Source organism: Artemia franciscana, chromosome 10, assembly GCF_032884065.1.
Source record: "Artemia franciscana chromosome 10, ASM3288406v1, whole genome shotgun sequence".
NCBI lineage: Eukaryota > Metazoa > Arthropoda > Branchiopoda > Anostraca > Artemiidae > Artemia > Artemia franciscana.
The window spans coordinates 40,237,464-40,255,712 of record NC_088872.1 but is presented as its reverse complement, the minus strand read 5'-3'; the positions used below and the strand labels follow the sequence as shown (position 1 = coordinate 40,255,712).

Sequence of the window (18,249 nt, the reverse complement as noted above, 5' to 3'; positions counted from 1 at the left end):
CTAACCCACTTTCAAAGTTTACAATGATTAATAGCAAATAGCGTAATTATCCCAAGAGTCGTCAGGTAATTATGCTCTTTGGCTAATAGACGTGCAGTTGGTTCAAATCATTTGAATAGAATGGATTATGTTGGACATAATGGATAATTATGGCCGGAAAACGGCCCTTTGTGGTGGAAGCTTGGGCCCCCCTGTGAAATCTGGTTTGGGCATTTGCCCACCCCTGACTCCCCAAGTGGCGCCTCTGGTTCCAGAGGTTCTCTTCCCTTGTAACGGATGGACGCCAAGACACCCCTCCCCACTTTTCGCACATCTTCGTCTTTAATAATCAGTTAATTTGTTTTGTAGTTTCGACAATGGCCGCAATAGCTATAAGGCTTTTTGGCAAATTTTTCTTTTTTGTATTTTTTAATTCTCTCTCTCTCTCAAAATACCTCTCTTAAAAAGAACACCCCCTAACCACGTCTCATATCGAGGCATAAAAAAAAAAGGTGAAATGAAAAATGTAAATGCTATAAAGTTCTTTTGGTTACAATACCAGGCATACCATTGGCATGACGTAAGCATCGCGTTATGCCGCTTACCATAGATTTATTAAAGGTACTCAGCTTTTCAAGGATACTTAAAATTCCAAATGGCTATATGTTAACCCAATCACGTCAAACGACACCTGTGCTCAAGCAAGGGCGACCCTCAAAGATCACGTGGGCGGGTGTAGTTACCGAAGTTTGGTCATGTCAGATCAAGTTTACTCTTGCAGTTTTGGTGATTGCTTTCTTAGGATAATTATTACTTGAAGGCAGTCCTTTTTTCCTTATCAAGTACATAAACATCCGGTCTGAGGTGAATTTGTCAGGTGCCAGCAAAACTTAGTCGGAGACGTGAGTTTTTTGTGATTAGTTCATCAGTTGTATTTTGACATGATTCTGAAGGAGTTGGTGAAGATTCTTCAGGTAACGAATTCTTTATTTTGAATAGAAACAATAAAATACAAAAAAATTACTGGGGGTCTATTGGATTCAAGTCGGGGGTACTAAATCATCGGCTGCCTAGGATTTGCGTGACCTTGCTTTCCATTATTGATTGTCATATTCCTAGGCTAGAATTTTGGTTAGCCTACATGCTTTTATTGTGCTCGATAGATTCATAGAAATATAAGCGATTACTGCGAAAAAAACTATATTTTAGCCAGGGGGGGTGGTTACATTTGACATTACAGAGAAATCACATGAACAGCATTTGAAAGGTAGGCTATATTTCTTGGTAAAGATTTAGATTAGGGGGCTACTGAGAAGGAAACATGTCAAGAAAATTCTTACTTCATAGTACTCATAATATGCAAAATAATTGTAGCTAACACATCTTGCATCCAGCCCTGCTATACATTACCTCCAACCTCCGTAATGGGCAAACATATGAACAAAATTATGTATTTCCAAAGCATTCCACCACATGTCACTCTTGTTTTTCCAGGTTTTTATCCCATCACCGTTGATCCAATCTTCGGGTACACGGGTTGAAACAAGAGAGACACATTGAAAAAATACATGGGAAACGTCTAATTTCGATCATAGGCCATATTTGCACGTTAGGGAGGGAGGGCTAAAGTGTAAAGGAAATTCATACAAAATGTATTAGGTACAATTATTTTACATAACATGAAGTAAAAACTATCTTCTTAATATGTTATTTTCTTAACAGTCCCTAATAATGGAAAATTTTCCATTGTAATTGCAAATTCGACCGTGATTAACAGTGAAGCCTCTGAAAGAATCGAATCTAGTTGACTCTAGTTCGGCATTGTGGAGTGACATGAGAGTTGTAGCATAAGTGGGAGAGGGTAACGTCGGCAATGAGGGGGGAATTAGTGCCAGGTTTTTCTTCTACTCAATTGGATTATCTGTCTTGGCTTTTTCTACAATTAGCCATGACTTGATGCCCACAACTATTCCATTTTAATTCAAAAATCACGTTTCTTTACGAAGAAACGCACGTGGCCTATTCAGCGCTATTTTCAACTATAATCAAGTTCGCTATTTTGTTTTGAATTTTTTCCAGCTTCGAAAATATTTTGCCGTATCGACCAGGTGTTAATGAGACGTTAGTTCAGAAAAGTAATGAAAAAAGAAAAAAAAATAATCAGCACACTTATTTGTTGTTTAAGAGTGTATCGAAACACTGAAGGGGGTGGAACACAGTCAGTTATTTCATTCAGAAAGAGCTTAGGATGGGGAATCCAACGGTATATTTCTGTTTTTATTTCTGTGTCACATCAAGTATTATCACGAAGAGGGAGTTTCCCCTTCAGGCCTCTAAGAGACACCCTCTAAAAGTAACCTGATCTTAATGAAAATCCCATCATCAAATTCTGGATGCCCAAGGGCCTCTTCTTCTTTACCAGAATTTTTAACACCTTAATTACGAAAAAGCGAAATTTCATATTTTCGAGCTTATCTGTGTTGTTTTTCTTTCATCTGAGGTGACAGTATTGACAGACCAATGGTCGTAAGTTTAACAGGAGAAGTGTCATTGATTTTTTAACGACGCTTCTCGACTATGAAGGCCACGAATCGTCGTTATTTGAAGAAAAATTGTAAATCCAATCGTCTTTTAGTTTTATGGAACCGAAAGCGATCGGAGCCCAGGGTCAAAGTTTTGCAGATAACAATTTAATCAAAAAGGTTAAAATGTAGAAATAAATGTCACCGAAGGTAATACAACTATTTCAGATCCCGGGGCAAGGGCTCAAAGTGATGAAGATTTGATCATTTTTGTATAAAAGGATTCACCGATAAATTTTCAGATATTAGCTGGATGAAGGGAAGTTGAGCATACAAAGCCAGCTGTACAGCGTTGAAGTCAGGACCGTATGGATATTTTGATCCAAGATTTTTTTTTGGCGTTTCTAAAGAAATTTCGGGAAACGACCCCAATTTACACAAATGACTAATTTAAAATAAAACAGTTTACTATTGAATTGCAACAAACAAATTAGAAGGTTACAAATTGTTTGAATTTTGGCTCGTATAATATTTACAGGGAGGAATATAATGGGTCAAACATAATAAGTTTGAGATTGCTTACGCAGGATGTAAGCGATCTTATTCATAGAAGAGTGTCTCCAAGGACGAATAATCATGTAGTGGCCAAGATTCCCTAAAGTGAGCTTATTTGTTGAAGTAGTAGTAGTTTCAATTTGCAACACACAGAAATCGTATCAAGAACATTCTTGGGTACCAAGGACCCTCTCTTTTATGCAAATGGACCTGTTACGCAAATGATTTTTTTAACTAAGCACTATTTGATAAACTTTAGGGCAATATCTTAACATTCTGATCTGAACATAGGGAGCAGACGTAGTTTTGTAGGATTGATGGACACCATACTCTCTTCCTCTCTAAATCCCTTAAAACTACGGTCACAGGGGCTGCTGAAATCAAACCCATGGTCATGAAACGCAGCGAAAACTGGAATACTGTTTGAATAGGAATATCGGGTTTTTGAGTCTTTTTTTCTAAGTTAGAAGTAATTGGAGGGTGGGTAACAAAACCCTTTTTATTGCATTTTGGCCTGGGGTTCCCTGTGGCGAAATATGATCTGAGATCGAAAATCAAGATTGTCGTGGTTTTTCCAATGATAAAGAATAAAATGTAGGGAAACTATGATATTTAAAGCAAGATTCAGGCTGAAAATAAAAAGTGATATTAAAACCCTAAACCCATCTACCAGCACTCTTTCCGCAAGAAGTTTGGTTTTTTCAATCAACGTTTCAAGATTTAAGGCTCTTAGGGAAGAACAAAGTGATGAAAAGTTAAATGGGTACTTGTATGATGAACCCCCCTACCGCTCAAGAATTGAAGTTAGGTTAATCCTAATAAAATATACCTAAGCATGATAAAAATATAATATTTTAGAAACAAATTTGGGCTGTATATTTGTACATTAGGGGGGTGGGGTAAAGTACAGTGGGTCTGCATGCAAAATGTGTTAGCTACAATTATTCCGATATTATGAAGTAAGAATTGTTTTCTGACTTCACACTGTCCAAATATTCCCCCACCCCCCTAATGTGCAAATATATAGCCCAAATTATATATTTCCCATCTATTTTGTTACTTCTCTTTGTCTTTTCTGACGCCAAGTGGAAAGAAACTAGCGAAAGAAACCGGTTTACAGTGCATCAACGCTTAAGCAAGTATTGCTAAATGAAATGAAATTTTCAGTCCATGCCTTCTCAAAGGGAAATCGTAAATAAAATAGTTGAAATTATCAACTAGTGATAAGGTTAGGTTAATCACTAGTCAAAATTTATCATGAAAAGTGGAGGGTTAAGGGTTCCACACCCCCAGCTATGTAGAATCATTCCTGCTCGTAGTGAGTTTTGATATCACTCATTTCTTTCATTTGAAGAAACTTGTTTTTTTATGTAGTTATATTACCTACTTTTATTTATACAAAACGTCTTAAAACTGCAGCAATTTTTTGTGACAAAATCAGATTCATGCACCAAAAGCTATAGTTGGCACTTCTAACTATGAATGGTTTTGCTACTTTAATTAAATGGAAACAACTTGTAATTTATTTTGTTGAATTTAACAGCTAGGCTATGTCACGAGGAAATAGCAAATAATTTGTGAAAAAAAATTAAACAATTTGACTTTGCTTCAGAGTTTCATTTTCTTACTTACAGAGTGTAAGTTACTTTTGTATTTTATCGACCACACTCAAGAAATGAAGTTAGGTTAATCATAATAAAATATACCAAAATATGGTGAATATATAATGCTTTAGCAACAAAATTATGGAAACTACGATAAAGAATTATGAAAAGCAGGCCGCCCAGAACGCATTGTATTAAATACCTAACCTAACCAACTTTAGATATAAAATATTTAAAAGGTACTTGTGTTTTAACAAACAAACACAACTTGGAAACAATAGAGAAATTTTCTCAAGACAGTGGAATCCAATTCAGTGAATATTTCGGCCCTATGTCCAATGGCCGTCTTACTTTCAGCCTAGATTTTACTTTAAACATCATAGTTCCTGTACATTTCATTTTTATCATTGGAAAAACCACGATATCTTGATTTTCAATCTCAGGTTATATATTACCACAGGGAGCCCCAGGTGAAAATGCAATAAAAAGGGCTTTGTTACCCACCCTCCAATTACTTTTAACTTAGAAAAGACTCGAAACCCCACTATTCCTTTTCAAACAGTATTCCGGTTTTGGCTGTATTTCATGACCCTCGGCTTGATTTCAGCAGCCCCTGTGACCATAGTTTTAAGGGATTTAGAGAAGAAGAGGGTATGGTGTCCATCAATCCTGCAGGACTACGTCTGTTCCCCATGTTCAGTTTAGAGTGTTAAGATATTGTCCTAAAGTTTATCAAATAGTGCTTAGTTAAAAAAATGCATTTGCGTAATAGGTCCATTTACATAAAAGAGAGGGTCCTTGGTACCCAAGAATGTTATTGATATGATTTCTGCGTGTTGCAAATTGAAACTACTGCTACTTCAACAAATAAGCTCACTTTAGGCAATCTTGGCCATGATTATTCGACCTTGGAGACGCTCTTCTATGAATAAGATCGCTTACATTCTGCGTAAGCAATCTCAAACCGATCACCTTTGACCCATTATATTCATCCCTGTACATATTATACGATCCCAAATTCTAACAAGTTGTAACTTTCTAATTTTTTTTGTTGCAATTCAATGGCAAACTGTTGTATTTGACATTAGTCATTTTGCAGATTGGGGTCGTTATCTCGAATTTTCTTCAGAAACGCCAAAAAAACTCTTGGAACAAAATATTCGTACGATCCTTACTTCAAAGCTGTAGGCCTATTGCTCGCTTTGTATGCTTAACTTCCCTTCAATCAGCTAATCTTCGAATATTTATCTGTGAATCCTTTTATACAAAAATGATCAATTCTTCATCACTTTGAGCCCTTGCTCCGGATTCTGAACTAGTTGTTCTACCTTCGGTTATATTTATTTCTATGTTTTATTCTATATATTATTCTCTCTCTCTCTCTCTCTCTCTCTCTCTCTCTCTCTCTCTCTCTCTCTATATATATATATATATATATATATATATATATATATATATATATATATATATATATATATATATATATATATATATATATATGCTAAGCACAAATGCTACTATTGTCTTTAATTCGGCTAAGGGATGGTTGGTTTGGGGGGGGGATCCACTCTTTTTTGTGGTAATTTATGGTCGATCTAAGTTCAACCTGATTATTCATTTTTATTTCTGTTCGTTTTAGGTTTCTTCTATGTTCATCAAAAACAGCATCTGTCATTTTTATATTTCATGTGATTATCCATTTCATTTATGTGCGTCTGATTTTCTTTTATTGTTTCATAGGAATATTTGCTCATTATGAGTTGGAATTATTATAATACTTCATTTCTGATCGTTCTAGCCTCCTCACCTTTCTTTGAAAAACCTTTTTTAACCGTTTTTAAGCTAAACTCAAGGTTTGTTTTTTAATTCACATGTCGTTATTATGGTTTGAAACCTTTATTTTTACTTTTCTATGATAGTTTTTTAATAGCCTTTTTAAAATTAATCAAATTAAGATCATTATAACTTATAAGGGCCGAATCTAAGCACGAATGTCGGAAAACTTTTATAATACATTCTTTTTTTGTATGAATTTGTTCGCAATGGTTTTGTTACTTTATAACTGCACAGGTATAATTTTTTTTGTTTTTATTTGAACAGTTTGGAGATCTACCACACTGAGTGAGGTGTTGGTAACTCTGTAGAGTGATGTACCAGTCTTTTAGTTTCTGCAGTTTCAAAAATACTATTGTTAAGCAGTTTTAGAGACCGGCCAAAACGGAGTGAGGAGCTGGCATTTTCCTCGAATAATGTTAAATGCTTTACTTTACACAATTTACAAAAAAAGTAAAGTGATTACTGAAACCGGCCAGAGGTAAAGGGCAAGAACCGACATTGCCATGGGCGGTGAAAAACCTGATAGCTGCCTCAAGTACCGATGACAATGCAAAAATTAGAAGTGAGGCATCAGTTATTACCAACAGGGTCGCCATCAAGACAGTGTTCCTATCGAAAAGAAATTAGTAAGTATGTGAACGAAATTTCATTATTGATATTTTTTTAAGAAGGATTTAAGTAAAGCTGTTTACTAGCTGAAGCTGTTTATTACCACTGGAAAATTGTCAAACAAAAACTTTTTTATTCCAGATTTGTCAAGTGATAGCATTGATTTTAAGCTCGGCTAATGCTTTTCCACACGCAAAGGCTCGATTCGTTTTCCCCGAGGTAGAAAGCCTTGCATCCTTTGCAGAACCAAGGGGGTTGACGTTTGGCAGCTCTTCTGAAAGAGAGGAGCTTGGGAAAAGGCCTATTATACCTCGAACTGAAGCAAAAATTAGTCTAGGATTTCAGAAGGTAAGAAGCGGTGAAAAATTACAGGCACGTACGTAAGAGGGTTCCTGCAGGCCCGAGCCATCTTAAAAACCTCATAATTTGTTTTTTCTTATGTTTCTATGTAATTTAGCTATCTGATTTTTACTGTTTTCACGAATCCCCCTGAAACAACTTTCTACGTACGTGCCTCAGTAACTTTATTGCAATTTATTCCTCGAGTATGCCTATAACTAATTCGCATGTTTCTCAAGGGATAGTGTAAGAAGCTTCAGTTGTCTCCGGAGAGGTCAGCGATGTCTTTTCAGTTTCCCTAAGAAAATGGCTTTGAGAGCACGAATACTTCAAGGGTACTGGGGCGAGAGTGAAAAAATTGTACCCCTTTCCTCCCTCCTTGAGCAGATATTTCCTCTTTTGGTCCATACTTAAAAGTTTTGAACGAAAAGAAAGGAAGTACCCCTACAGTTTTCGGTAGATTATTCGGTAATTATGGACGGAATGGGATAACTAATATGTTACGATAAGGAACGAACCACAAGTTCCTTAGTTACATTCTACACACTCTTGAGAACCCCATATTTAACCATGACAATATTTTTTATTTAAAGACGTAATGTACACCTTTTTCCTAACAAGGGCGAATTCAGACATTTTTCTTGGAAGAGGGGAGGGGGAGAAGCTGACCAACCGGATTCTGGACAAAGGCCTTAATAAAGCTTGGTTTTTTCGAAAGTAAACTGTTCCACAAAGATTTTGTCGCCAATACGCCTATAGCTCATATTTGAAATTTTCACATTTCTGAGATAATCGCCAAAAATGTGTTGGATTAACTATTCTTAAAGAGGAGATGAACAGGGTAACATAGGTCAAGGGAATCAAAGTATGATTGAACGTATACTGCCCTGCCAATCCTCCTTTGAGATCAGATTAGCAAACAACTTTCATCAATTGTATTGGCAGTTACGAATCAGTAATAAATTATCTCAGAAGTATACTAGATATGACTTCTGGGCGTGACAGCGACTATTCACTCCTTAGAAGCTGCTCTCCATTCCCTCCCCTTGTCGATACCCCTTTTTTCTAGAACATGAATTACCAAGAAATACAGTGCACATTGAATTATTGTTTTTAAGTCAAACACCGTAAAAAAAAACGATTAAAAAGCAGAAACACATGAATTAAAGAAATAGATTGTCAAAAAATAGCAAAAGACAGATATCAATTTTTGATTCCTATGAGAATTGAATCAAATCGAAATTTCAAACCGATAGGAATTTGGTTTTTTAATGGTTAAGAGCATAGTCTATTCTCCCCAGAGCATAGCATTAGGCGAGGATTAATTTCTCGTGCACATAAATAAACGTATTAGACACTGAAGTAAAGTAGCTATCTTTAATAAATAAAAGTAAAACAAAACTGACAGTCATGCTTTTATGTGAAAATCGTGATCAGTTGTCTATTCTTAGAAGAACAATTCAGACAATGCTTTGTCATTACTTTTCACGTAGCAACATAAAATACAATACTTTGGTGTAATTCATAATTTCAGTAATTTTTGAATTATAGAAAATAATTACTCCTGCAATCCTAAAGTCTTTAGCCATCTTGGGGTGGGAGCATCGACCGTGTAGCGAAGAGATATTGCTTCATCCAAGATTACAGGATTTCCAGAGGGGATATTTTTGGTAAATGTTTTGTTGGGTTTTCTGCGTAAAAATAAAAGGATTATGAAAGTTTTTAGTGAAAGATTAACTTTTATTAAAAAAGTGTATATCGACAAAAAACAGACTATAAACTCAACTGAAAGTTAAACAGAGATCTGACGAGCCAACGAGCAGAAATTTGGCTATTTTCTACTCGCCTCTACGAACTTTTCCAAAAAACTTGCCTGCCTGTATATACTGCCAGTGCTGAGCCCCCTGGAGCGGCTAATTTTGGTGCCTGGACTCGAAAAAACATCTAAACATGTGAGTTACATGCCAAACACATGAAAATACGGAGCATTTGGGGTATCCGGGACCAAATGTTTCCTACTCTTAGTGCGTGTCTGTCAAAGGAATGAGTCACTCCCTTTAAAGTGTTGAAACGAGATCTTAATTCAGTGACATTTATATTCTGTTCTTTCTGTTTTCCAAGAATTATGGTTTTTAAGAGGGTACCCCCTCCCTGGTTCATATAGTTGGTCTAAAGGAGAATAATTCGGTATCCTGTGGTTGGGGGGATGCGTTATAAACCTACTTTAAGGCACAACTCAGTTAAAACTCATTTTTTAGTGTTGTACTGCGTCCTAATCTGGACGCAGATTATATACATTGTTGTACATACTTCTGAAGACTTTATTGTCGCGAATAAAACTATGAAGAAAATTGATGGCTCGCACCGCATGGGAAGCCTCAGCCAATCTTTCTTGGAGTAGCAACCTCCACTAGGTCTAAAACTCCTGAGCTCAAAAACTTCGACAGTTTTTTTTTTTTGTCCCAGGACCTGTCTTCCAGCTAGCTGTATCGCCCATCTAAATCATTCCTGCTGTCGGATATAGCCGTGTACTTCACTGTAGAACTGTGAAGGCTCTCTGATCATTCCAGAGGAATCAGAGTGGAGGCACGAGGGTACGCTGCTATATCACCTAAATTTTTCGCACAACACAGATTTAGATGTCTCTTTTTCAAGCACATTGTTGAGTCTCCGAAGGTTTCTCTCAGGGTTGCCATCCGGTGAAGAAAAAAATCACTAGATTCTTGAAAAAAATCATTAATCTAGCATATAAATCACTAGATTATTGACTATAAATCGCTTGAAGTCACTAGAATTATAATATTCTTTATCATTGTAATTAATAATTGTTTTTTTTTCTTTACAGTGTATTATGCGGGCGCAGCCACAGGAAGGGGGTGAACTTACCCCCCTGAACGTGGAAAAATACCTTTAGATTGACGTTTTGTTTTTCTCAAGCGAAAACTGCCCTAGAAATTTTTAAAAATGCCTTTTTGTATCTTTATTGGAAGAAAAAGGGCGCCGGCAGAAAATTTTCCAGGAGGGAGCTAGACGCCAAAATAGCCGTGGTGGTTAGGTGACAGTTTAAGTGACTTAGGGTACCAAACTATGACTTTACCCTGAAAAGGATGAATTTGCAATCAATATAAAATCCTGAGAAGCTAATTCATTTAAAAGCATCAATAACTGTACTGTAGGCTTCCCAGATACAAAAGAAGTAATGCCACACGGTGGCAGTACTGGAATCAACCTATTTGATTGGCTTTATATGTAATGAAATTAGGCTACGTTTGGTGATCTTTAATTTCGTATCAGCTATAATATGAGGGGTTGGATTGAGTCATTGTTTAGGTGGAGATAGGGTAGATTCCTACAAAAATACATTTTAATAGACAAACTGCTTACTTTTCATTAGGCTTCAGATAAATTTTAAAAGAGGTAGGGGGAGTAAAAATTAATTAAAATGTTTGTTATACAGCTAATATGTTACATCCCCATATCTACCAGCACAGAGGCAGAAAAGGCAAGGCAGGTCATATTCAGCCCCGCCATGAAATTTCTTTGGGGTGGCAAATACTGCTAGGAATTTAGTTTTCAGCAATTTTAAATGGTTATATTTATCTTTTTCTATTTACATGAACTACTTCAATGTATTTAAAAAATGCATGTAATGTGTTTATCGATAAGAAAATCCAATTGTAGAGGTTGTGATGGCTTCAGTTATGTACAAGTTCAACAATATCACAGGAATTCCATCCATACAAACACTAATATTCCTTTTCATCTAACCGGACTTCTCTAGTAGTAATATTAACAAGGACTTCTCAACAATATTACTATTCATTGCCAATTTTTTAAGTATATTCAAATTTTATCCAAAATTGAAATTGCAAATTTTAAACGTAGGACGGTACTAATCAATGTATAACTGTTGATTTACACATTTTAAAAGCAACCAAACAGGGATTTAAGGGACCTGTAGCTCAAATTATATCTTGGTTAGGCCTGATTATGATTTGGAAAACAATCAGAAATTAATTAAAAAAGAGCTTTTATACTAGATTATTCTTTTTATCAAAGGGGCTGTCTCCTCATTAGCTCCTTACTTTTTACTGTTAAGTTTGACTTTTTTCCAAATTAAAAAAAATTGCAATTGGTCGAAAAATTCAAAGCCTTAAAAAAACCTTTGTCTAATGGGCAAGGTTTTGAGAAGAGGGCACCCCCCTTATAATTCATGTTTGTTTTAAACTATACACTTGCTCCTTACTTTTGTTGAAAAACTTTTTCTATCTGTTCAATTGCTTTTCATGAAACTGTAAAGTTTTATGAATACAATACTTTTGGCAGTGCAGAAAAATCGATCAATATTTCAATTATCTCTGTTTGGGTTTTGATGGGTAATCAAACAGTTCATGGTAATGTACTGTAAGTAAAGAGCGACCCGGCTCAATAGTGACCAAAATACAAAAAAACGAATCATGATACCAATACATATATCGAAAGAATTGGCTTATTATGCTGATTCCAAATATATAATTTTAGTCTTACCCATCAATAGCTACGGGCCTGAGAAACTTTGTCTGATTTTTGAAAAAAGAGGGAAAGACTCCTTGACGTCATAGAACTCACACCATCGGATTCAGCGCATCAGAGAACCCTACTTTAGAGGTAGCTCATATCTCATATCTGCAAAAATTGGATTTTTTTGCCAGAAGAAAAATCATGGATGCTTGTTTTTTTTTCCAGGGGTTACCGCATAGATCCAGCACCTTGCTCTTTGCGCTAAAGTTTACATTTTGTCCCAATTCCTTAAATACGACCCCTGAAACACTAGGGTTGTTTAATTAGAGCAATAAGTAATTTTCTTTAAAGTGCCAAAGACTCTGGTGCGATGAGCAAGGTGTCGAGGAGGGGAGCAACCCCTCTCATATATGTAACAATTTCTATTCGTTTTAAGTTTTAATGTTGGTCCTTAATTTCAGTTGAAAAAAAAACTTGTTTTTATGGCACTTGGTATTAACCAAGTGACATATAGCGATCGCAAATTCTGTCGGTCTGTCTGTCGGTCCCGGTTTTGCTAGTTTAGGCACTTCCAGATATGCTAGGACAATGAAATTTGGCAGGCGTATCTGGAACTAAACCAGATTAAATTAGAAATATTCGTTTCCCTGATTTGACCATCTGGGGGGGGGGGTTAATTCGAAAAAATAAGGTATTTTTAACATACGAATGGGTGATCTGATCTTAATGAAATTTGATATTTAGAAGGGTATCGTGTCTCAGAGCTCTTATTTTCAATTCCGACTGGATCCGGTGACATTAGGGGAAGTTGGAGGGGGAATCCTAAAATCTTGGAAAACGCTTAGAGTGGAGGGATCGGATGAAACTTGGCGGGAAAAATAAGCACAAGTCCTAGATACGTGATTGAAATAACCGGAACAGATCCGCTCTCTTTGGGAGAGCTGGGGGGGGGGGTTAATTCTGAAAAACTAGAAAAATTAGGTATTTTTAACTTACGAAGGAGTTCTCCGGATGTTAATGAGATTTCATATTTAGAAGGACCTCGTAACTCAGATATCTTATTGTAAATCCCAGATCCAGTGTCATTGGGGGGAGTTGGGGCGGGGGGAACCGGAAATCTTGGAAAAGGCTTAGAGTGGAGAGATCAGGATGAAACTTGGTGGGGAGAAAAAGCACAAGTTTAAGATACACTGATATAACCGGACCGGATCCGCTCTCTTTGGGGGAGTCGGAGTGGGAGTCGAACGGGTGGTCAGATCTTAATGAAATTTGATTTTTAGAAGGATCTTGTGCTTCAAAGGTCTTATTCTAAATCCTGACCTGATCTGGTGACTTTTGGGGAAATCGGAGGGGGGAGCCGGAAATCGTGAAAATTGAGGTATCTTTATCTTACGAATGGGTGATCGAACCTTAATGAAACTTGATATTTAGAAAGATTTTATGTCTCAGATGATCAGTTTTAATTCGAGTTGGATCTGGGGACACAGGGGGCTGGAGGGGGAAGCATAAAAATCTTGGGACCAAAAATCTTGGAAAACGCTTAGAGTGGAGAGATCGAGATAAAACTTGATGGGAAGGGTATGTACAATCTCTAGATACATGATTAACATAATTGGAACGGATCCGCTCTCTTTGGGGGAGTTGGGGTGGGGGGGGGGGGTTAATTCGGAAAAATTAGAAAAATTCAGGTATTTTTAACTTAAGAACTGGTGGCCGGATCTTAATGAAATTTGATATTTAGATGGAAGTTATGTCTCAGAGCTCTTACTTTAAATCCCGAGTAGATCTGGTGACATTGGGAGGAGTTGAAGGGGGAACCGGAAATCTAGGAAAACTCTTAGAGTGGAAATATCGAGATGAAACTTGGTGGGTAGAATAAGCAAATGTCGTAGATACGTGATTTACGTACCGGACTGGATCTGCTCTCTTTGGGGGAGTTAGGGGGGCTCCAGTGCTTTGGCGAGTTTGGTGCTTCTGGGCGTGCTAGGACAATGAAAATTGGTAGGCGTGTCAGAGACCTGCACAGATTTACTTGATAAAGTCATTTTCCCCCATTCTACTATCTGGGGGGCTGAAGGGAGAGGAAAAGTTAGAAAAAATGAAATAAAAACGATAAATTTTGATATTTAGAAGGACCTCGTGTCTCAGGGCTCTTATTTTAAATCCCAGCCGGCATTAAGCCTCTGATATTCCTTTAAATCAATATATTGATTCTTAGAATTTTGCTAGAGTTCATGCCATATGAGCTTTTGGCTCTTCCGGCCTCGTCACAAGTGCCATATGAGCTCTTAGCTCTTGTTTTCTTTATTCAATGAAACTTAGAGACAAACATTTTTCTAAAGGCAATGGAAAAAGTATGTCAATTAAAGTAATTGTGTATAAAAATGAAAAAAGTAAGTAATTGCAAAAAATACTCAAAACAATAGTCTAGTTAAAAAGCTAAGATATAAACTCCCAGTATTCAGTTCTGTTGAACAATGTCGAAGCTATGGACGGATATTTTTTTAACAATATCGACAGTTTTGAACTTGGTTATCCAACACCAAAATATTTAATACCTTTAGACTCAGTGTTTATTATAAGAAAAAACGCATTATCAAAGCAGTTTGTTCAAAGTAAAACATTAAAATCAAGATTAAGAAAATCAAATAAAAATGCTTAATTCAATATTTTTAATTTAGTTTTGAATACCAAAATTCAGTATATTTGACATCTATATGCTTCATAACTGTAAATAATTAAATCTTTTTCAAAGTGACAACTAGATAAATACAATCACTCCTGAAAAAAAACAAAAACAAATAACGTATCTGTTCAGGGGCAAAATACAGAAATTCCCAGCATTTCGTTCAGGGGAAACATTTCTGATTACAGTGGCTTCATATATCAGCTCATGGGTACTCTTGCAATGCAAGCAAAGGGTTGAGAGCACATTCTTACCAAAATTGCCCCTTATTAAGTTGTTTTCCTTTTGTTTTCTAAGGGAATGCCTTATTCTGAGCACTTTAGAGGCTGTTTAGCTTGGCTTTGCGGATCTATTTGTATTATTCTCCCAGATGGTGCTTTTCTGTCAAAGCAATCTCTTACTTTCTTCAAATGAAGGTTTAATATATGCAGTAGACCTATAGATGGATAGGACCAGTAACTCGTCGGACATTTTCGAATTGCTTAGTGTCCTGAAGTATGTTATAAAAATAATACGTAATCATGTTGTATTATTACATCATCAGCTCCAAATGTATCGTGGTTACAGAAAAAGGAATATTAGAAGCAAAAGATATATGGATTATAGGTTCTGTAATAAAAAACCATGATCATCAAGCAGCGTTTTGCTGCCATGCAAGCAGCAGGTTTGTCTTTAAAACTTGATCTGTGGAAACCCGTGGGTGTTGCGAAATCAATCTTCTCCCTTTACTCTTCCCAGCCTGTCCTTGATTATCATTTATTTACTTCGTTTAAAAATTTTCATCAAAATAGAAGTAAGATAGGATTTTTCTTTTTTTGAACTTTGATAAAGATCAGTAATATAATATAAAACACGAGAATAAATAGTTAGTGGCTTATTCGTCTGTCCGTAGTTATTATGGCTACTCTGAGTTCCAGTGTCATCGATAAATGTAAAGTATATAGTGCATCTGATCTGTGTGTTTTTGGGTCCGAAATCCCACGGGGACGGATACTCAGTAGGGACAGTTTTCAATGATAAAATACAAAAAACAGGTGGGTTTGATAAAAAGTAAGAAACTGAGGAGAAAAAATTTAGAAAGCCATGCCCGAATCCCTCCTTGCTAGCAAAACAGTCCCCTTAAAAAGCTTTGCCCATTAACTCCACATGTATATTGTGGAAATACTGATCATAAAAATTATTTTCAGTATTTCGTGTTCCCCCAAGAAATATTAAAAGCGTGTATGTTTCAGGGGGTGGCAGCCTTCCTCAAATTTTAAGAAAGCCCTTGTTCAAGCAGGTCTTAAAAACAAACTGTTAAGTTAAGGGCGATCCTTAAACAAAGAAACGACCGCTCTAAAACGAAACTTTGATTACAGTGTAAAAATCAGCAGAATCTATTTTTTATGGCGATTCTAAGTATGCGAAAATCATAAATTTCCAATTTACCCATCATATTATTTCAGAAATGAAAGGTTAAACATACCATAGTTGCGAATCAGCTATAAGGGTTGAAGTTACCATATTTGATATGGGTTTGGGTACTCAGGGCTTTAAAAAGTGCAAATTAGACCCAAATTTCAAGACTTCCTGTGAAATGTGAACTTTCGTGAAATTCCGTGTCTTATGATGAAGTGATTAAAACCCTTTTAAAGGGAGGGGGAACACATTCCAGTATAAACGTGTTTGTGGGATCTGTCTGGTGAATTCTATTTGACAACATTTTGCTATCTACTTATCTTATATTTTGACTTGGTTTTTATTTTTTAGTACCTTATTTCATTGCTTTTTACACATTATCATTTCGTAAACTTTAGCCAGGATTTTGCTGTGGGGTTTCACCACCCCCCACGGGAAAGAGCATCTTCCCGTGTGCATTGTCTGAGGAAAATTAGAAACTATTCTCCTAGATCCACATCAAGAGCCCTCACCCCTTGTGAACGAGTATTCGTCCGCTAGGTATACTAGTGTATCTTTTAAAGGTGGTTTTCTTTTCTTTTATTAAACAGTGACGCATAAGCAGGAGCGCCAATTCACAATTATGCGGCTTTTTTCTTTCTTTTTTAAACAAAACATAAAAAAACTAGTTTTTTTTAACTAAAAGTAAGGAGCGACATTAAAACTTAAAACGAACAAAAATTACTCCGTATATGAAATGGATTGTCCCCTCCGCAATCCCTCGCTCTTTACGCTACAAGCTTTTTATGGTTTTAAAAAACAGAATTGTGGCAAAGAGTCAAACCTTAGCGTAAAGAGTGAGGGATTGCAGAGGGGAGAACCCATTTCATATACGGAGTAATTTCTGTTCGTTTTAACTTTTAATGTCGCTCCTTACTTTCAGTTAAAAAAAACTAGTTTTTTTTATGTAATTGCTGAACGTTTTTGAATTAATGCATGTTTGATTTTGGCTCTCCACACATAAATTGTTAAAATGAAATTTGCATATTAATTCCTTTTTTGGCTAAATGGTTAACTCTCAGTTTTGATCAGACGATTTTGAGAAATAAGGGATGGGGAAGGAGGCCTAGTTGCCATGCAATTTTTCGGTTACATAAAAAGGCAACTACAAATTTTAATTTTTAACGAATTTTTTTATTAGTAAAAAATATACATAACTTAAGAATTAACTTACGTAACAAACTTTTATATTCTTTAATTTTTATTATGTATATGAGGGGGTTTGTACCCTCATTAATACCTCGTTCTTTTATACTAAATCGTAAGTTTTGTCCCAATTCTTTAAGAATGACCCCTGAATCAGAAAGGCCGTAGAATAAATAGTAGAAATTACTAAAAATACTTTAGCATAAAGAGCTAGGTATTTATCTCCTCCTAAATACCTCACTCTTTATGCTAAAGTATTTTTAGAACCCCTCATATGCGTAATAATCTCTGTTCGTTTTAAGTTTCAAATGCTACTCTTTACTTTCAATTGAAAAAACTTTTCCATGTTTATTTTTTCATTGTTTTTTTATAGTAATTTTAGAAAATCCTCCGCCCTTTTCATTGAATTTCTGTTCCCCCATGACATATTTCTCCAAGGAAAGATCCTCCCACATAGCCCCCTCCCCTCAACCCCACCCCCAAAATAAAATAAAAAATCCCCTGAAAACGACTGTACACTTCCCAATAACCATTCTTGTATGTAAACATTGGTCGAAGTTTGTAACTTGCAGCCCCTCCCCCAGGGACTGTGGGGGAGTAAGTCATTCCCAAAGACATAATTATTATGGTTTTTGACTATGCAAAACAAAATGGCTATCTCAAAATTTTGATCCGTTGACATTGGAGAAAAAATGATCGTGGGAGGGGGCCTAGGTGTCCTCCAATTTTTTCGGTCACTTAAAAAGGGCACTAGAAGTTTTCATTTCTGTTAGAATGAGCCCTCTTGCGACATTCTAGGACCACTTGGTCGATACGATGACCCCTGGGGAAAAGAAAAAAAAATAACAAACAAATAAACACGCACCCGTGATTTGTCTTCTGGCAAAAAATACGAAATTCCACATTTTTTTAGATAGGAGCTTGAAAATTTTGCTATAGGGTTCTCTGATACGCCGAATGCGATGGTGTGATTTTCGTTAAGATTCTGTAACTTTTAGGGGATGTTTTCCCCTATTTTCTAAAATAAGACACAATT

At 36.1% G+C, this 18,249-nt stretch overlaps 1 protein-coding gene across 3 annotated transcripts in view; it reads left to right on the top strand.

Moving 5' to 3' along the window:
• The first annotated feature begins 705 nt into the window (after positions 1 to 705).
• Positions 706 to 18,249, top strand: part of LOC136032190 (protein spaetzle-like) — a 67,257-nt gene continuing 49,713 nt past the window's right edge. For all 3 annotated transcript variants that reach the window (XM_065712391.1, XM_065712389.1, XM_065712388.1), the window contains exons 1-2: positions 706 to 953; positions 7,247 to 7,453. In XM_065712391.1, the coding sequence (XP_065568463.1) occupies positions 921 to 953; positions 7,247 to 7,453 (240 nt within the window). In that variant the 5' untranslated portion in view covers positions 706 to 920. The remainder of the gene's footprint in view (positions 954 to 7,246; positions 7,454 to 18,249) is intronic.